General features: G+C 37.2%; 1 protein-coding gene across 1 annotated transcript in view; it reads right to left on the bottom strand.

Moving 5' to 3' along the window:
- The window catches only part of csmd2 (CUB and Sushi multiple domains 2), a gene marked incomplete in the record, with an annotated part of 326,634 nt that overhangs the window by 221,506 nt on the left and 90,558 nt on the right, over positions 1–14,570 (bottom strand). Inside the window, 2 exon segments of the mRNA XM_024297994.2 lie at positions 3,828–4,035; positions 9,951–10,145. Of these exon segments, the coding sequence (XP_024153762.1) occupies positions 3,828–4,035; positions 9,951–10,145 (403 nt within the window).

The following is a 14,570-nucleotide window of genomic DNA, read 5'->3' as shown; positions in this document are numbered from 1 at the left end:
ATAATTGTAAATGTACATGGAAGGAAATGTCACTTACTTAAAGTGAACTGGCTTAAAGGGAGAATTGGCTGAAATCGGAAAGTTTGAGAAAGGTTAAGTTTCAAAAACTAAAATACCAGTGTTCTGCTTTAGTTGTTATTCACCTAAATCAGTGGTTTGCAACCTGGAGCTCCTGATCCACATGTGGCTCTTTTATCTCTCCATAGTGGCTCCTTGGCCAAACATAAAATAAATCAGGGAGACTGCTGATCCAGACATGTCGACCGTCGGGGTCAGCAGCTTCTTGCAAATTGCTACCTAACCAAAAAACACAAAAGAAAAAAAATAAACAAAGCCCACAAACTAATACTACCAAAGTCCAACCCCAAACTAAAATAACAAAACCCAGCAGTGTAAGACTGCTGAGGACAAAGAGGGGGAGAAGAACAAAAAATATTTAAAATAAAATAGCATTTTTTTTTACAGTAGGGATTACTTAATTAGAATTTGTTTAATTTAGATTAGTTAAATGTATAAATGTATGGCTGAGGTGCAAATTATGAGTATAAACTGCAGGTTTTTACATCTCTGTTGACCTGAAGACATCTTGTTTGCTCAACACTAAATCCAGAATGCAGATTTTATCTATGAAGCAAAACTTTGGTTAAAAGTTTTGAAAATTAGTTATTTGAGCTTCTGTCAAATGTAAAAATAAATAAAAAATAAAAATAAAATTTAGAGAGATGCCAGGTTCCTTTTATATTTTTGCTTTTGTTCAAGCCAAAAAAAACTCATGTTTTCTATTACATATTTATTAATATTATTAAGTTTCAATTATTCTTCTAGTCCATATCAACAGAGCTTGTGTCCCGCAACAGTGTAATTTCAAAGGGAAACTTCAGCCACTAATTGGAAATGGCTGCACCGAATACCTTCAGAAGGACATGGAGTGACTTGAGACAGAGGCACGACTAGATTACATCTTGTTCAGACCTAATCTGAAAGACATCAGCGACTGAAGAGTAGCAGCAGCAGTGGAGTCTATCTAAACAGCACAGGACAGAGGTGAAAACTCAGCTGTCAGGGTGAAAAGAATAAAATACATTTTGACCAAAATAAAAGAGTTTAAAGTTCAAAGTAGGTGTTGTCTAGATTTTAGAGTTTTGTTGAGACAGACTCAGGGAAACCAGAATGCTCATTTTTTTTAATTTAGAAAAACATGTTTGAATAGAAAATAAATAAGCAAACTAAACAAAATAGAGAAGATGTTGAAGAAGATGAAGAGTAGATGAGCAGTTGAGGAGGTCGTAAATGGTAGAAGTGGAAGAAGACTTTCAAACTGGACTTTGGAGGGAAACCATTTGTTTTCTCTTTGAAAAACAAAAGGGGGGAAATCTACTGCTGAGTCATACACACACACACTTGAATACGTCACTACCAAATCCTAGTCCCTGATTGGTCAAAGTTCAACCTGGCCACTCGTTTTGAGAGTCCAAAAACTGTCATAGAAACTTCTGTAGCCGCGCTCCCAAGACCACACTCTGCTTTTCTCACCTTCAGGAAATCCTTGGACTGAACCAAAACAATTTGCAGCAGGTGCGATAAGCAGAGCCCATTATCTCGGAAACATGCGTTCCTCAAATCTTCATAAACCTTTCCCTAGATTCAACGTCGTGGTTACTCTCTTTCCTTTTCGACAATGTTACATCAATGTGATTTTATGTTGATGTACTTCAGGGCCAAAATCCAAAACGCAGGCTGAACAGGATAAACATTTATTGAACACTCTAAAATGTAACTTTTAAAACTTTAAATCCGTAACTTTTAAACATTATTATGAACTAGATATATAACATTACCCCGGATAATGTTAGCGTGAATGCTGTAAGCTGAATTTGGCCGCTGAAGATGCTAGTGCTGATAGCTGAAATGCTGATGTTGATGGCTAAAAACACTGAAGCTGATAGCTGACAACGCTAAAGCTGACAGCTAGCTAAAATATTAGCTAAATGCTAAATTAGCATAAAAAAACTTAGGTTAGCAAAACAGCTAGCAAGTAGCCGAAAAAAAGCTAAACTTCAAAATAGTCTAAAAAATTTGAAAAAGCCTAAATTAGCCAAAACTGCTAGCATGTAGCTAAAATATTAGCTTAACTCCAACACAGCCTAAGAAACAAAAAAGCCTAAATTAGCCAAAAAAGCTAGCATGTAGTTGAAATATTAGCTAAACTCCAAAACAGCCTAAAAGCTCTTAGTAAATGCCAAAATAGTCCAAAAAGTTAGCAGAATGCCAATTTTTTAAACTTTAAAACTGTAAGTTTTTAACACAATTGTGAATAATAAAAATACAGGAATATTATTCAAGAATAAATCAGCTTAAACCTTAATTAAATTTCGATATTTTACTTTCCACAAAAAAAAAAAATCAAAATTATACAAGTTAGAAATGAGCGCACGATAACATTGGGCCATTATAACAATAAAATAAAATGATCTGGAATGCTGGATAGAATTTTCCATAGGGCCGGATTTGGCCCCCGGGCCTTGACTTTGACACGTGATGTACCTCAGTCTATGCCGTCCTACTGCGACACAGGATGAAGATGCTTGATTTTCACTTCATTCCTGTACCTCCTTGTGTCTTTTCTAGGCGATTTGCGTGGCTGTGCCCACCATTGGGCAACATTTACTGTATGTGTTGTCCACCAGTTTCCCTTGAGATTAATAAAGTATAATTGATTGATTGATTGATTGATTGAACGAGAGAACTTTGAATCTAGAAACCTGAAACGCACTTTTACAAAGCATTTTCATTGAAAGTGGTTGCTTGAACAAGTGTTGCCAAGGGCGTTGTGAACAAAGCTGTACAGCCTTATGCTGTTTTTCTTTTGGATTTTTAGGGATATGCAAGTAAATAAAAAAATAAAACAACTAAAGAATCTCATGTTAACACTGTCAGTCATGTCCCTACGCACCGTGCTGTCCTCTGAGCTGTCCTTGTTACTGCGATGTGTGATCAAATATGACTAGCACTATGCCTCACTTGCCAGGAGCCCTTCTCCGTCCTCTTTACTAACCTACTGCTCCTTGTTCTTAGACACCTTAGTCATGGAGAAGGTATAGAGCCACAGAGACCGTGGCCTCACATAGAATATACACCGTCTCAGTAGGAAAGTGAGTTTCAAATCTTAAAAACATATCTTGGTTTTTAGAAGTGAAAGGAAAATGTGAAAAAGATGTCTTAGTTTGGACAATTCTAGCACAAATCTATAGCTAAAGAAGTAACTATGATTGTAAACATGCCCATTTCAACCCACATGGGCTTTCTCCAGTTGTGTGTGCACAACTGTAAGAGAAGAGTCGCGTCTGCAATCAAGTTCACTAATTACTTCCTGAGTTGAGAAAGTTGTCAGAGAAAGGCGGAGCTGCCACAGATGGCGAGGGACCCACGGTGACGGCAGAGTATCCTGCCTCTTCATCATTAGAGCTAAGCGCGTCTGTTTGTGCGAGACTGACTTCCCTAGAAATGTGTGGAAGAACGACTGAGTGCTCAAATGACACCTTAGAAGCACAGAATATGCTGGAGGAAGGTGAAAGCTCGCAAGTGTCCATCACAGAAATTACAGTAATCTGTCAACTTAAAGACACGAACAGCAAGACAGCTATAATCCAGCTCCACAAAAACCCATCGAACACCCACCCACCTTTACCCAAACTCCACTAAGCTTACTCCTTTCTCTTGCAGGGTGTCTTGTGTGCAAGCGGTGTCATGCTGGACTGCCCTTAACTTCTTGTCCTCTTAAGCTCCCTCATCGGGGGGAAAGAAAATGCTGCCAGCCGACTACTCACCACTGCGAAGATCCCTCAGTGCCGCTGACCTCCAAGAGGTCGTAGTCCTCCTCCAGTTGAAAGTCAGAGAAAACCAGGGCAATGGTGTCTCCTGGCTCGGCCAGCACAGTCCAGGTGCAGTCAGCATTGTTGTTATACTCAGCTGGGTAATTGGGGGTGGTGATCACTCCGCTTTGACCCCGCAGTGTCCCTCCACATCCATCATCCGCTGAAGGAAGTGCAGTGAAAAGAGGAATGTTTAGTCCCACAAACAGGTGATACAGTGAACATATTGTGTTTTACCAAAATGTTTCTGCAACATTATTTTTGTACGATTACTTTCAAAGGCAGTTTGGAGCTGGAGTGCCGACAGATCATTAAAATCTTTAAGCGGAAATCTTTATAATAAAAGACCTGCAACATTTGTGAGCACTAAAAGGTCTTCCATAAGATATTCAAGTACAGTGTGTTTTGTTAAAAACCTCAGTGTTATAAAAACAGTTTATATGTAAAGTTTATGCTCATTCTTGATCTAAATCAGGGGTCTGCAACCTGCAGCTCCAGAGCCACATGTGACTCTTATCTCTCCATGGTAGCTCTCTGGCTGAAGAAAAATAAAATAATAGTAATTTTTTAAAGTAAGGATTACTTAAGTAGAATAATTGTGTGAATGTTTAGTGAGTATCAACTCTATAGTGATTTTTCTGGTCCTTTCCATATGTTTTTCAGCCGTAAAAATCCAATCACACTTTCAACGATTTCATAAACTTTATAGTTTTTGAAAAATTGAGTAAAATATCCCCCATAGGAAATGAATGAGAAAGTCTTCAAATTTCAAAATTTTAAGTAGATTAGCAACAAGTCTTTAAATATATTCATGGACTATGTTTTCATCTTTTAGAGTCATTTTCAATCATTTTCAGTAATTTACCTAATATTTTAGCAGCATGCTAATGATTTTGGCTAATCTGTTATCTACTGGGGTTTTTAGGCTAATTTAGAGCTTAGCTTCTATTTTAGCAACATGCTAACGTTTTTGGCTGGTTTGTTATTTACTAAGGCTTTTAAAGTTAATTTAGAGCTTAGCTTTTATTTTAGCTACAGGCTAAAGGTATTGACAATTTAGTTTACTGAGGAATTTTAGGCTATTTTGGAGGTTAACTAGTATTTAAGTAATAAGCTAGCCTTTTTTTTTTGCTAATTTGGACATGTCAATTACTTCTACTCTGTTTAGTACGTTGAAGTTCTAGCAACCCTTCTGTTTATCCTGTGAAACAGGGCGGGCTCATATAAGACCGATCACGGGGCGAGGACGAGAGCCTGCGCAGCGCAGCGCTCGAATGTCCGGCTGCATTTCACAGCAGATTACAGAAGTTGACAGGTCGCATCAGCCAATCAGGAGCTCAGCTTTGGGCACGTGATGTTTTCAGTGACCCGATCAAATACTAATCCAATGAGAGCGTTTTTATTCTGTCACACCGGTTCTCTGGCTAAGACAGCACAAAGGTTATAGAAGCCCGTTTGTGACCATAAGAAGAGTGACTTCATTTGAATGCTGCTAGATGTCACACAATGATGTGGTTTTTTCCTTATAATATATTTTTGAATTTGAAGTTAAAACTTCTGTTTTCACTACTTTTTAACCTAGTTAAAAGAGAAGTTTGGGAGAAATTCTAATTGTGTTTTCCCATTCCTCTGTTAGCTATAAGTGAACATTTGTATTTTTGTACTAATTCAGAAGAATAAAAATGAGCAGTGTGTTACAGCATATTTCCCTCTGTTGGTATATTTTGCCATAGGCCAGAGAGACAGCAGGCAATGCTTTCAAAATACCCGGTAGTGCTTTTACTGTCAATAGGAAGCAGGATACGCAGGATGATGCAAACTAATGCAACGTGGAGGGAAGTGATTAAATTCTAATTAATTCAGATCTATGTTAAATACAGCATTTCTTCACTTTTCAAGAGCTTCAAATCCATGAAGAAGTGTATTTATAGAATATAGTATGTTATTTATATTCCTGGGTAGACCCCAGATTTGTTAAAATGTTTCACCTGAACGACTTTAGAATGAGGTTTATGCAATCTGCATACATTAACGTGATGCAGCACTCTTAAGGAAACTGTAGAAAAGTTGAAAGAAATGAGGAGTACTTTACCAATTATCCTTTCTTATTAGAGATGCGGGTGGGACTGACTTTAAAGGTTTGACGGAGCAGTGTTTCAGAAAAGGGAAGAGAGTTTCAGAAACATTAGGCCCTGCCTATCATCTGTCCTACCTGTCACTACAGCAAACCCCCTAAGGGAGGGCAAGGGGGTGTATACGGAGGAGCGGAAACCTGTGAGGTGTGAATTCAATGGGAAACCACGACAGAGGAGCAAGGAGAACGGGATGAAGAAGATGACAGGTGACATGCAAGAATGGAGGAGAAAAAAACCTGTGGAGGGAAAATGGACAATGAAGAAGGAGAAAGATGAGGTGAGGGGTGACAGGTGATTTTTGCAGTGCGGATGACAGGAAATGGAGTGCATACAAAAAAAGAACCAGGAAATACATTGGTATTCCACATAAGGCTGCTTTTTTTCACACCTGAAGGAAAGTCTCAGGACTCTCAACTTTAACTTGTGACTCTGTCACTCTGTTGCAAACAGCCAATAGCTACAAACTCCTGCTGGATCTGTAACTGATTTCCCTCAAAACTATGAAAAATATTATAAATAAATGTCAAGTGAACATGGGGATTAACACACTAAATTTAGCAAAAAAAATAGTTTAGTTTTACCAACTCATAATTCTATCAATGTGACACAAAAAAAAAGAAATAAAAGCTACGTCCAAATTCCCTCACTTCTTCCTACATATTTTTAACGCAATCTTCAATGCTCACGATATTAAAAAAAAAAAAAAAAAAAAAAAGCTTATTATGACATCACCCTTTTACCATAGCAAAAATATCAAAAATATGAACGTTTATGAAGACTAATTATGAATACACTGTGTTCTGATGACAATAATTTGAATGATTTATTAAAATAAATGTGTTTTTTCCAGGGCTGTTAAAGTTGACGTGTTAACGCACGCAATTAATAGAACATAATTAATGCGTTAATATTTATTAACGCCCTAAGGCGTCCTGCTGTGCAGCTGTGAGTTCAGTGTAGTAAAACTGTCTAAAATAAACTGACTTTTTTATATTCTGTGACTGAGATTTAATGAGTTTAACGAAAGCAATATTTTATTTTAATAAAAAGGGCGGAGAAGGAACGTCCATCGCAGTGAACCCGCTATGGGCGGGGGTGTGACACATACAAAGCTTTCCGCTATTAGAAATACAACGAGGAAATTTACCTCCATCTCATCTTGCGATGGGGACTGACAAGAATTTTCTACAACAACAAGCACTGGCAATGGGTAAAAATCAGGGAAACTCAGCGGTTCTCCGTGAAAGCCCCGCCCATTGTTGTTACGAGAGGCGAGCACTTCAGAATGGACAGACACGCCCCCACCTGTGAGCAGGTTCCAGCCAAGCAGACCTGAAATCCAGCTGGATCAAACTTTTCCCGAAAAAAAAATAAAAATATATTTTTCACAAATACAATAAAGAAAATGAATCAGAAAAAGGCGAAGAAAAATAAGAAAAAAATAGGAAAAATATCAAACGGACATCAGTTCTCTTAGGAAAGACATTCTTATATTTTGGGCTGTCTGGTTGCTGAAACAACATCAGAAAGATCACATCATGGAGCTATGAGGTCAAAGATGTTCCTCTATCAACAGAAACTGTTCATATTTTTTCCCCTATGAAATTGTGAATTTCACCTGGATTTTTGTATTTTCATTCTAAAAAATATTGATTAGTTTGTTAACAAATCTTTTTTTTCTTTTCTTTTCTTTCTTTTTTTTTTTTTAATAGAATTACATCCAAAACTTCCATCCTATGTTCTAAAACCGTTTGTTAAACATTTTTGCGATTTCCACAGCAAAATGAATCCCAATTTTCCAGGATTAATTTCTGTCTTTGCATGATTTTATGTCTAGTGTGTGAATATAACATGTAAAAATGACATAATAAAGTTAGTGTGACATAGGTGTGCTAATTAAAGTGATACAAAATAAGCCAGCAGGTAGTCTTTCAAATTGAAAATACAGAAGTACATTAAAAAAACTGAGTTTTAGGCACTTGGCTCCAAAGGGTTAAAGTTAAATATTCTAAATGTGCATGTTTGATTTCGTATTATGAATATTTGTAGATAAGAAGTGGCTGGCAAATGCTGCAACTTAAAAAAAAAAAGTTAATCATGATTGATTAGTTAATATTAGTACATTTTAGATGTAGTTTTATAAAAAACAAGAATAAAATTTCTCAAAAAACTAATCAACATGTTTTTGAAAATACAAAAAAATAAAAAAATCAGACTAGAGTCACACGAGGCAACCCAAAAAATGTAGTTAATTTTGTAATTATTTTTTCCTATATTTATTTCCTATATATATAAACGTGAAAATTGTCAAATCTAACAGTTTGTTTCAAAATGGCCACCATACCATAAGTCCTTTAACCATCCCAAAGTATTTTCAGAATGTCCTTTGGCTGTCCCTCGTGTGTTTTGGTGTTGTTGGAGGCTCACACTACGATGTGTTCATTTTATTTGGGTGGGGGTCCCTCTCAATGCCCAACAGGAATTTTTACCAGCCACCAGGTGCATAGACATTGTGGTGGGAGGCATATTTTTGCAGTAAGAAAGCAGAATTGTGAAAAGGATCCAGTCTTCGTGGTCCATAACTGCTGCAGGACATAATAAATCGCTGAGCATGACACAGGACATGTTAAACGTTATCCGTTCCATCACTAACTATCATCCTTGGCTGGAGAGTGCTGGCACACCTTCCACAGTCCACCAGGTGACCGTGCCAAGACGTTCTCCGCTCCTGCAGCACAGTGCAAGCTCCAGTGCTGCACATACCAGCAGCTTTTATAATTGGACTGACATTAACAATACACTTATGCATTATGAAGGAGCATTCAGGTGTACAAGTTGACTTTTATGGGATATTAAGAGACCTCAATTAATCAGAGGGGAAATTGCCAGTTTCTAAAACTTGTTGGCGTGTAATTTCTGATGAAAAGGTGGCATAATCACATCCCTGAGTGCTTGAGGGATTTTTGCAGGGTGAAGTCTGCGCGGACCTGAGAGGGGAGATGGAAAACTAATTTCTCACACTAATTGTTAGTTGATTAAGGAGAAAAGAACTAAAGGGCAGGATGAAGTAACTGTTTGCAGTTTCTTGGCTAAATTCAAGCGAGGAAAGATCAGGAAAAATGTGCACGCCATAAATTCTCACTGGTAAATGGAGTGCAGGTGTGTGCCTGCATGCGGTTGGGTGGGTGGAGACGGTGCTGGCACGTGGTTTGCGGCCATGTGTGCTTCTACGTGGGCTTCCTGACTCCCGGCCTAGCCACAGATGGCGCGGTGTCTCAGCGGTCTGCTCAGCAGGCACGCCGAAACACACCATCAGCCACATGGAATCACACGAGACAGCAAATTGACATGGAAACTGACAAGTCCGCAACATTTGTTTCCATTTTGGTTCTCAAATATTATAGTATCGTTTATCTTGGAGGGTTTTTTTGTTTTTTTGCAGTGGTGTCACTCTTGCTAACAGAGAATAATCGTCAAAAACAGAGTCCTGTTGGGAGAAACAGCACACTGGCAGGTGTCACTGCCGCAGGGGTACTTGCTAACTGACAACTGGCGCAAGCAGCTCACAGGGAGTGAACACACCAGGTCCCGCCATGGCAAATAAGACATCAGGAAAACCGCAGAAAGATATGTCACACCACGAGGAGACATCTGTAAATACATACGTGGGCTGGCGTCAAATAGTTGATAAAAAAAAAATTAAAAATGTGGTTTTGAAACTGTTTTATTGTTAGCAGTTACACCAGATTTTATGTTTGAATTCTGCATATTTTACCTCGGCCCATCTGTCCTCCTGCCATTCACGATTAACCGTTCGGGACACTCATCTGTTTTATCACTTGTTATTGAATCAAATTATTCATCTTGAGGCAAACTGATGGATATTTGGAACACCTTTTTTTTGACTCTGTTAAAAGTCAAACAAAAAGATTGTATAACATACCTCTGCAGTAGGGAAGAGGGAAATCCCAGGCTGCAGTACCAGCTGAAGTGGCGAGGCAGGAGAGTGTGGTGTGGCCCTCCAGCACGTAGCCGGGGCTGCAGCTGTAACGGATTTTGTCTCCGATGTTAAAGGTGGACCCCTGATGCTGGCCGTTCAGAAGCTGTCCAGGGTTACCGCAGGTGTAGCTGGGCAGAGCTGGAGAGGGAAAGGAAAACGTTCACGTTAGAGCTCATCTGAGAACAGGTAAAGGCTAATCCCCTAATGACATCAATGGCAGTTTCACAGGTACAAACGTGCAACATAACATTAAATATAACATATTATATTCGATTAGATTCTTTTGGTTTATTTTCAAAGGCTCCCAGTGGATTTAAAGTAAGATTATGATGTCTTTAGCCTGTCATTTTCTCTAAAATAGTCTCTGCAGAGTGACAGTAGTTGTGGAGCAACCCCGCCCCCACTTCCCATCATGCTAGGTTCACATAAAACATGCGTCGCACATTCTTGAATGCACATTTAGCCAATGGAGTTCACAGAGGACAAACAGGGAGGGGAATCAACTATTTGTTTTCTACTGTTTACTAGTGCCTACAGCTGGAAGAGAGTTGGTGTGAAATGTCAAAGCGGTAAAAATCTCATTCATCTTTCATCAGACTTTTTCTTTCACAACTTTATTCTGATTTATGAAAGACTTAATGTCATAATTCCAGTCGGACAATTTTTCCTTAGCAGCCGGCACTTCCTGAATTAAAAGCAATGTCATCCATTCGTCACTACCAAATAAATCCGAGTGGCTGATTGGTCAAGGTTTATTGGTTGCTCGTTTTGTGTGTAGATCCAGTCGTAGGATGCCAAAGTTTTATACTTATATGCTTAAGTTTACTTGTATTATCATTGACAGTGGTCGTTTGACCACTGATAGCTATATGTTTATATGTTCTCCTGCTAGCTTAGCCCTTAGCAACCCAACATTAGCGTTTCAGCAAAAATGCAATATTGGAGCTATTTAGCTCTACAGTTAGACAAAAGGGTAAAAGAGGAAAACAGAGACGTATGTGGTTCTATTGGTCTCCAAGGATCATCGGAATGGAGCGGAGCAGAGCTTGTAGCCTGGCCAGCATATTTTCTAGGTCAGAAACACGACCTGTTTTTGTCTGCTCCTGATTCACAATGATTTGAAGGAAAACACTCAGGAAGGCAGTTTTGAGATTGATGTTCTGTTATCCATCATCAGGAAAATACTAAAAGTACATGTTTAAAAAGACTATTTTCATTGGGGTGGGTCTTTAACTTAAAGCTGATAACACTGTAGGATTAACAGAATCATGGGAACAGTTTGTGTTTCTTTCTTAAAATGAAGCTTTGATGAATTTCAGCCAAACTACTCTGTGTTAAACCAAAAGATGACACAATAAAAATTCATTTTGTAAAAATTGCTACATGACAGAAATCCTGGGAGATGGCGAGTAGCTAGCGAGCGCCACACACTCACATGTGCTCCGTCATTCTGCTCACAGTCCCGGTGACAGTCTCACAGAGGACTCGGGCCAGAGCTGGTGCTGGACTTTGGATGCATCTCACTTCCTCCACAGGGACTGGACTCAACCCAGGCAAGCACAGAATGCAGCATGCAGATCTAACTCTGCTGCCTCTTTTTTAGACTCAATTCTAATTCAAAACTCTACAGGGTCAGGGGGATTTCAGATCCATAGAATGGAATAAAAAAAAAATCAAATACTGCATCCATAAATGAGAGCACTAGAAGAAAACCCTAAATAAAATCTTGTAATCATTATATTTTACCACAAAATAAAAAGCTGGCAATGCAGATAATTTGAAAACCAAGCACTTAAATAAACTGAGGAGGATTAACTCAAATAAAGCCAGCTGTGGATGATTGACAACCTGAATGTAGTGTGAGTGACAGGAGGGAAATGACTGAAACAAAAATGAAATCACACAAACCACATCGTATTTTCATCTTGAACTTTAATTTTGGTAAACTCAATTTAGGAGGAAGCTTGAGATATAGACATTTTTAGTGTGAAAATCTTCAGGAATGGATTTGAACCATAAATAAATACTAGAATAATTCTCTTATAATTGGAAAAATACATACAATACGCATTTGCCTCTTTATCAGATTTTTTAAAATTAATATTGTTTTTTAGCTTGGATTTCTTAACTATAAGACCAAAATAAAGAAGTGTGGACATTTTTCAATTCCAAAACCCACAACATAAAAGATAATTTTGTACTCATGTTGCAAAAAAACGATTTTCTATAATCAGCAGTTGTCAATATTCAAAGTCAGAATTTGTAATGTATGTGACAGAACTCCCCCGAAACATCCTTGCAATATTTAGCGTTCAGTATTATAATTGAGTAAATTAATTCTGTCATTTGATGGTTTTGGAGAAATAAAAATGAACAGATTTTCAGCACTGAAAGTGGCTCTGAAAGATCAATTTTGGCAATTTTACCAGTTTTTATATCCAAACTAGTCCTTTTTTAGTTAAGATTGTGAGCAATTTCGTTCTTAAAAGAAAATGGTCTTCAAGTAAAAAAAAAAAGTAACGTATACACATTTTACATTAAATATATACAATCAAAGAAAAAAAAACAGTGCAAATAATTTCAAAACTCATTAACAACTACATAAGATGATGTGTGGTTATCGATGCAAGAATGCAAGACATTTTTTTTTTGTCTTTTAAAAAAGTTCAAAAATTATTTCTGAATCAAACCTTAAAGTTACAAATTTTAGCAACACTAAAAAAATCATATGTTTAAACAAAGAAGGAGACTCCAGCACAACAGAGTTAAACCACAGCTGAATAAAAATGTAAATGTCTTCTTTCATCAACTAAAAAGCAGGAAAACTGTTTGCATGCCAAGGTTGCACTGAATTATGTCGCTCTCATTTTACTGTTAAAAGCACTAAAGAGCTTAGGTATTTTCCATTGGTTTAATCTGATAGTATAATAACTGATGAAGGTTCAATGTGGATGATAAGTAAAAAGGTTGCAAGTTAATGATATATATATATATATATATATATATATATAGATGCCGGGAATCAGCTAAATATAATTAACTAATTAATCGCAAATCTGGAAAAAATTAGTCGCGATTAATCATCATTGAGTTTTTACATTTTTTTGTTACATTATTTGCCAGCCACTTATTATCTGCCAACAACCATAATATGAAATCACACTCCAAATTATAAATTAAGAACGTTCATTTATAACCCTTTGGAACCTAAATGTCTAAAAGTCTAAAATTGAAACTAAAAGCAACGTCTAAAATTCAGTTTTTGCCTACTTTGAATTATCTGTATTCTCAATTAAACAGAATACCAGCTTGTGTACTTGATATTGTTTTAATCAGCACAACCGCACATATGTAACACTACCTTTATTTTGTCAATTTTCCATGTTATATTCACACACTAGATATAAAATCCTGCAAAAACAAAAAAAATCTATCCGGAAAAATAGGCATTTTAGGCATTTTATGTTACAGCCTTTTATTGTTAAGAAAGTTTATCTCAATACAATGTTACAAAATAAAGTATTTCTGATGAAAACTATTAATTTTGCCATTCTTGTTTTCATAATTAATGTAGAACTGTTAAATTCCACGAACCAAACAATTTTTTTCCTTAAAAAAAGGCCACATATTAATTTGCGATTAATCGCGAGTTAACTATGACAATGCGATTATTGCGATTCAAAATTGTAATCGCCTGACAGCTCTAATATATATATAATTAATAGCTTTTTATATTTTAGAAAAGTATAAAAACTTCAACACAACAAAACCTCAACACAAGATGCTTTGCATGTGAATGCTCCATTCCCAGGCTCTGCACTCACTGCCTCCCTGGCACAGATTAATGGAACAGAGCCATCATTTAGACACACTCACCTCTCCTGCTATGAAAAGTCAGACATTCTAACTTGTCAAATCTATTTCTGGATTCTGCAAAAGTGGAGGGCAACGATGACAGATGTGAGAAAAAAGGGAAAGGTTTATCCACCAGCCGAGAATGCCTGAGTGTGTATTTGTGAATCTGTGTGGAACGGTCATGAAGGGGTGGGCGGTTGTGAGGGGGGGAACAGGATGACTGATTTAACTGCATTAAAGCTGATCGAGGGCACAGCACTGTCAGAGTGGAGAAGTTCCAGTAGTAGCTTGTATGCACTGTGCTGTTTGTGTGTGCATGTATGAAATATTCCTGTCATTTTTTCCATTTCAGGTTATTAGTAATGGCAATAAATCTCCAAGTGTTACTCTCACAGTCCCCAGAAAACAAACACACTGGAAATACACATTGGATCTTCTATATTTGTCAGCGTTATTTTGAATATTGTAGGGTAAATTAAATACTAATTTAGGAGCATTGGAATAAAAAAACACTTAAAACAAAAAGTCTCACTTCAATCCTTTTTTGATCTGTTTTCAAAGCATTTCCAGTAGTCTTTTAATTATGATTTCTTTGTTTTTTTTAAACAAAATCAAAAATAGGTGGTGAGCAATATCATAGCCATCCAGCTGTACAGTTTTGAGCCAGAAACCAGGGAAAACAAAGACATAGATAGATCTATTTGTATA

This window comes from Oryzias melastigma, linkage group LG11 (genome assembly GCF_002922805.2).
Source record: "Oryzias melastigma strain HK-1 linkage group LG11, ASM292280v2, whole genome shotgun sequence".
NCBI lineage: Eukaryota > Metazoa > Chordata > Actinopteri > Beloniformes > Adrianichthyidae > Oryzias > Oryzias melastigma.
This window is presented reverse-complemented; position numbering and strand designations above follow the sequence as displayed.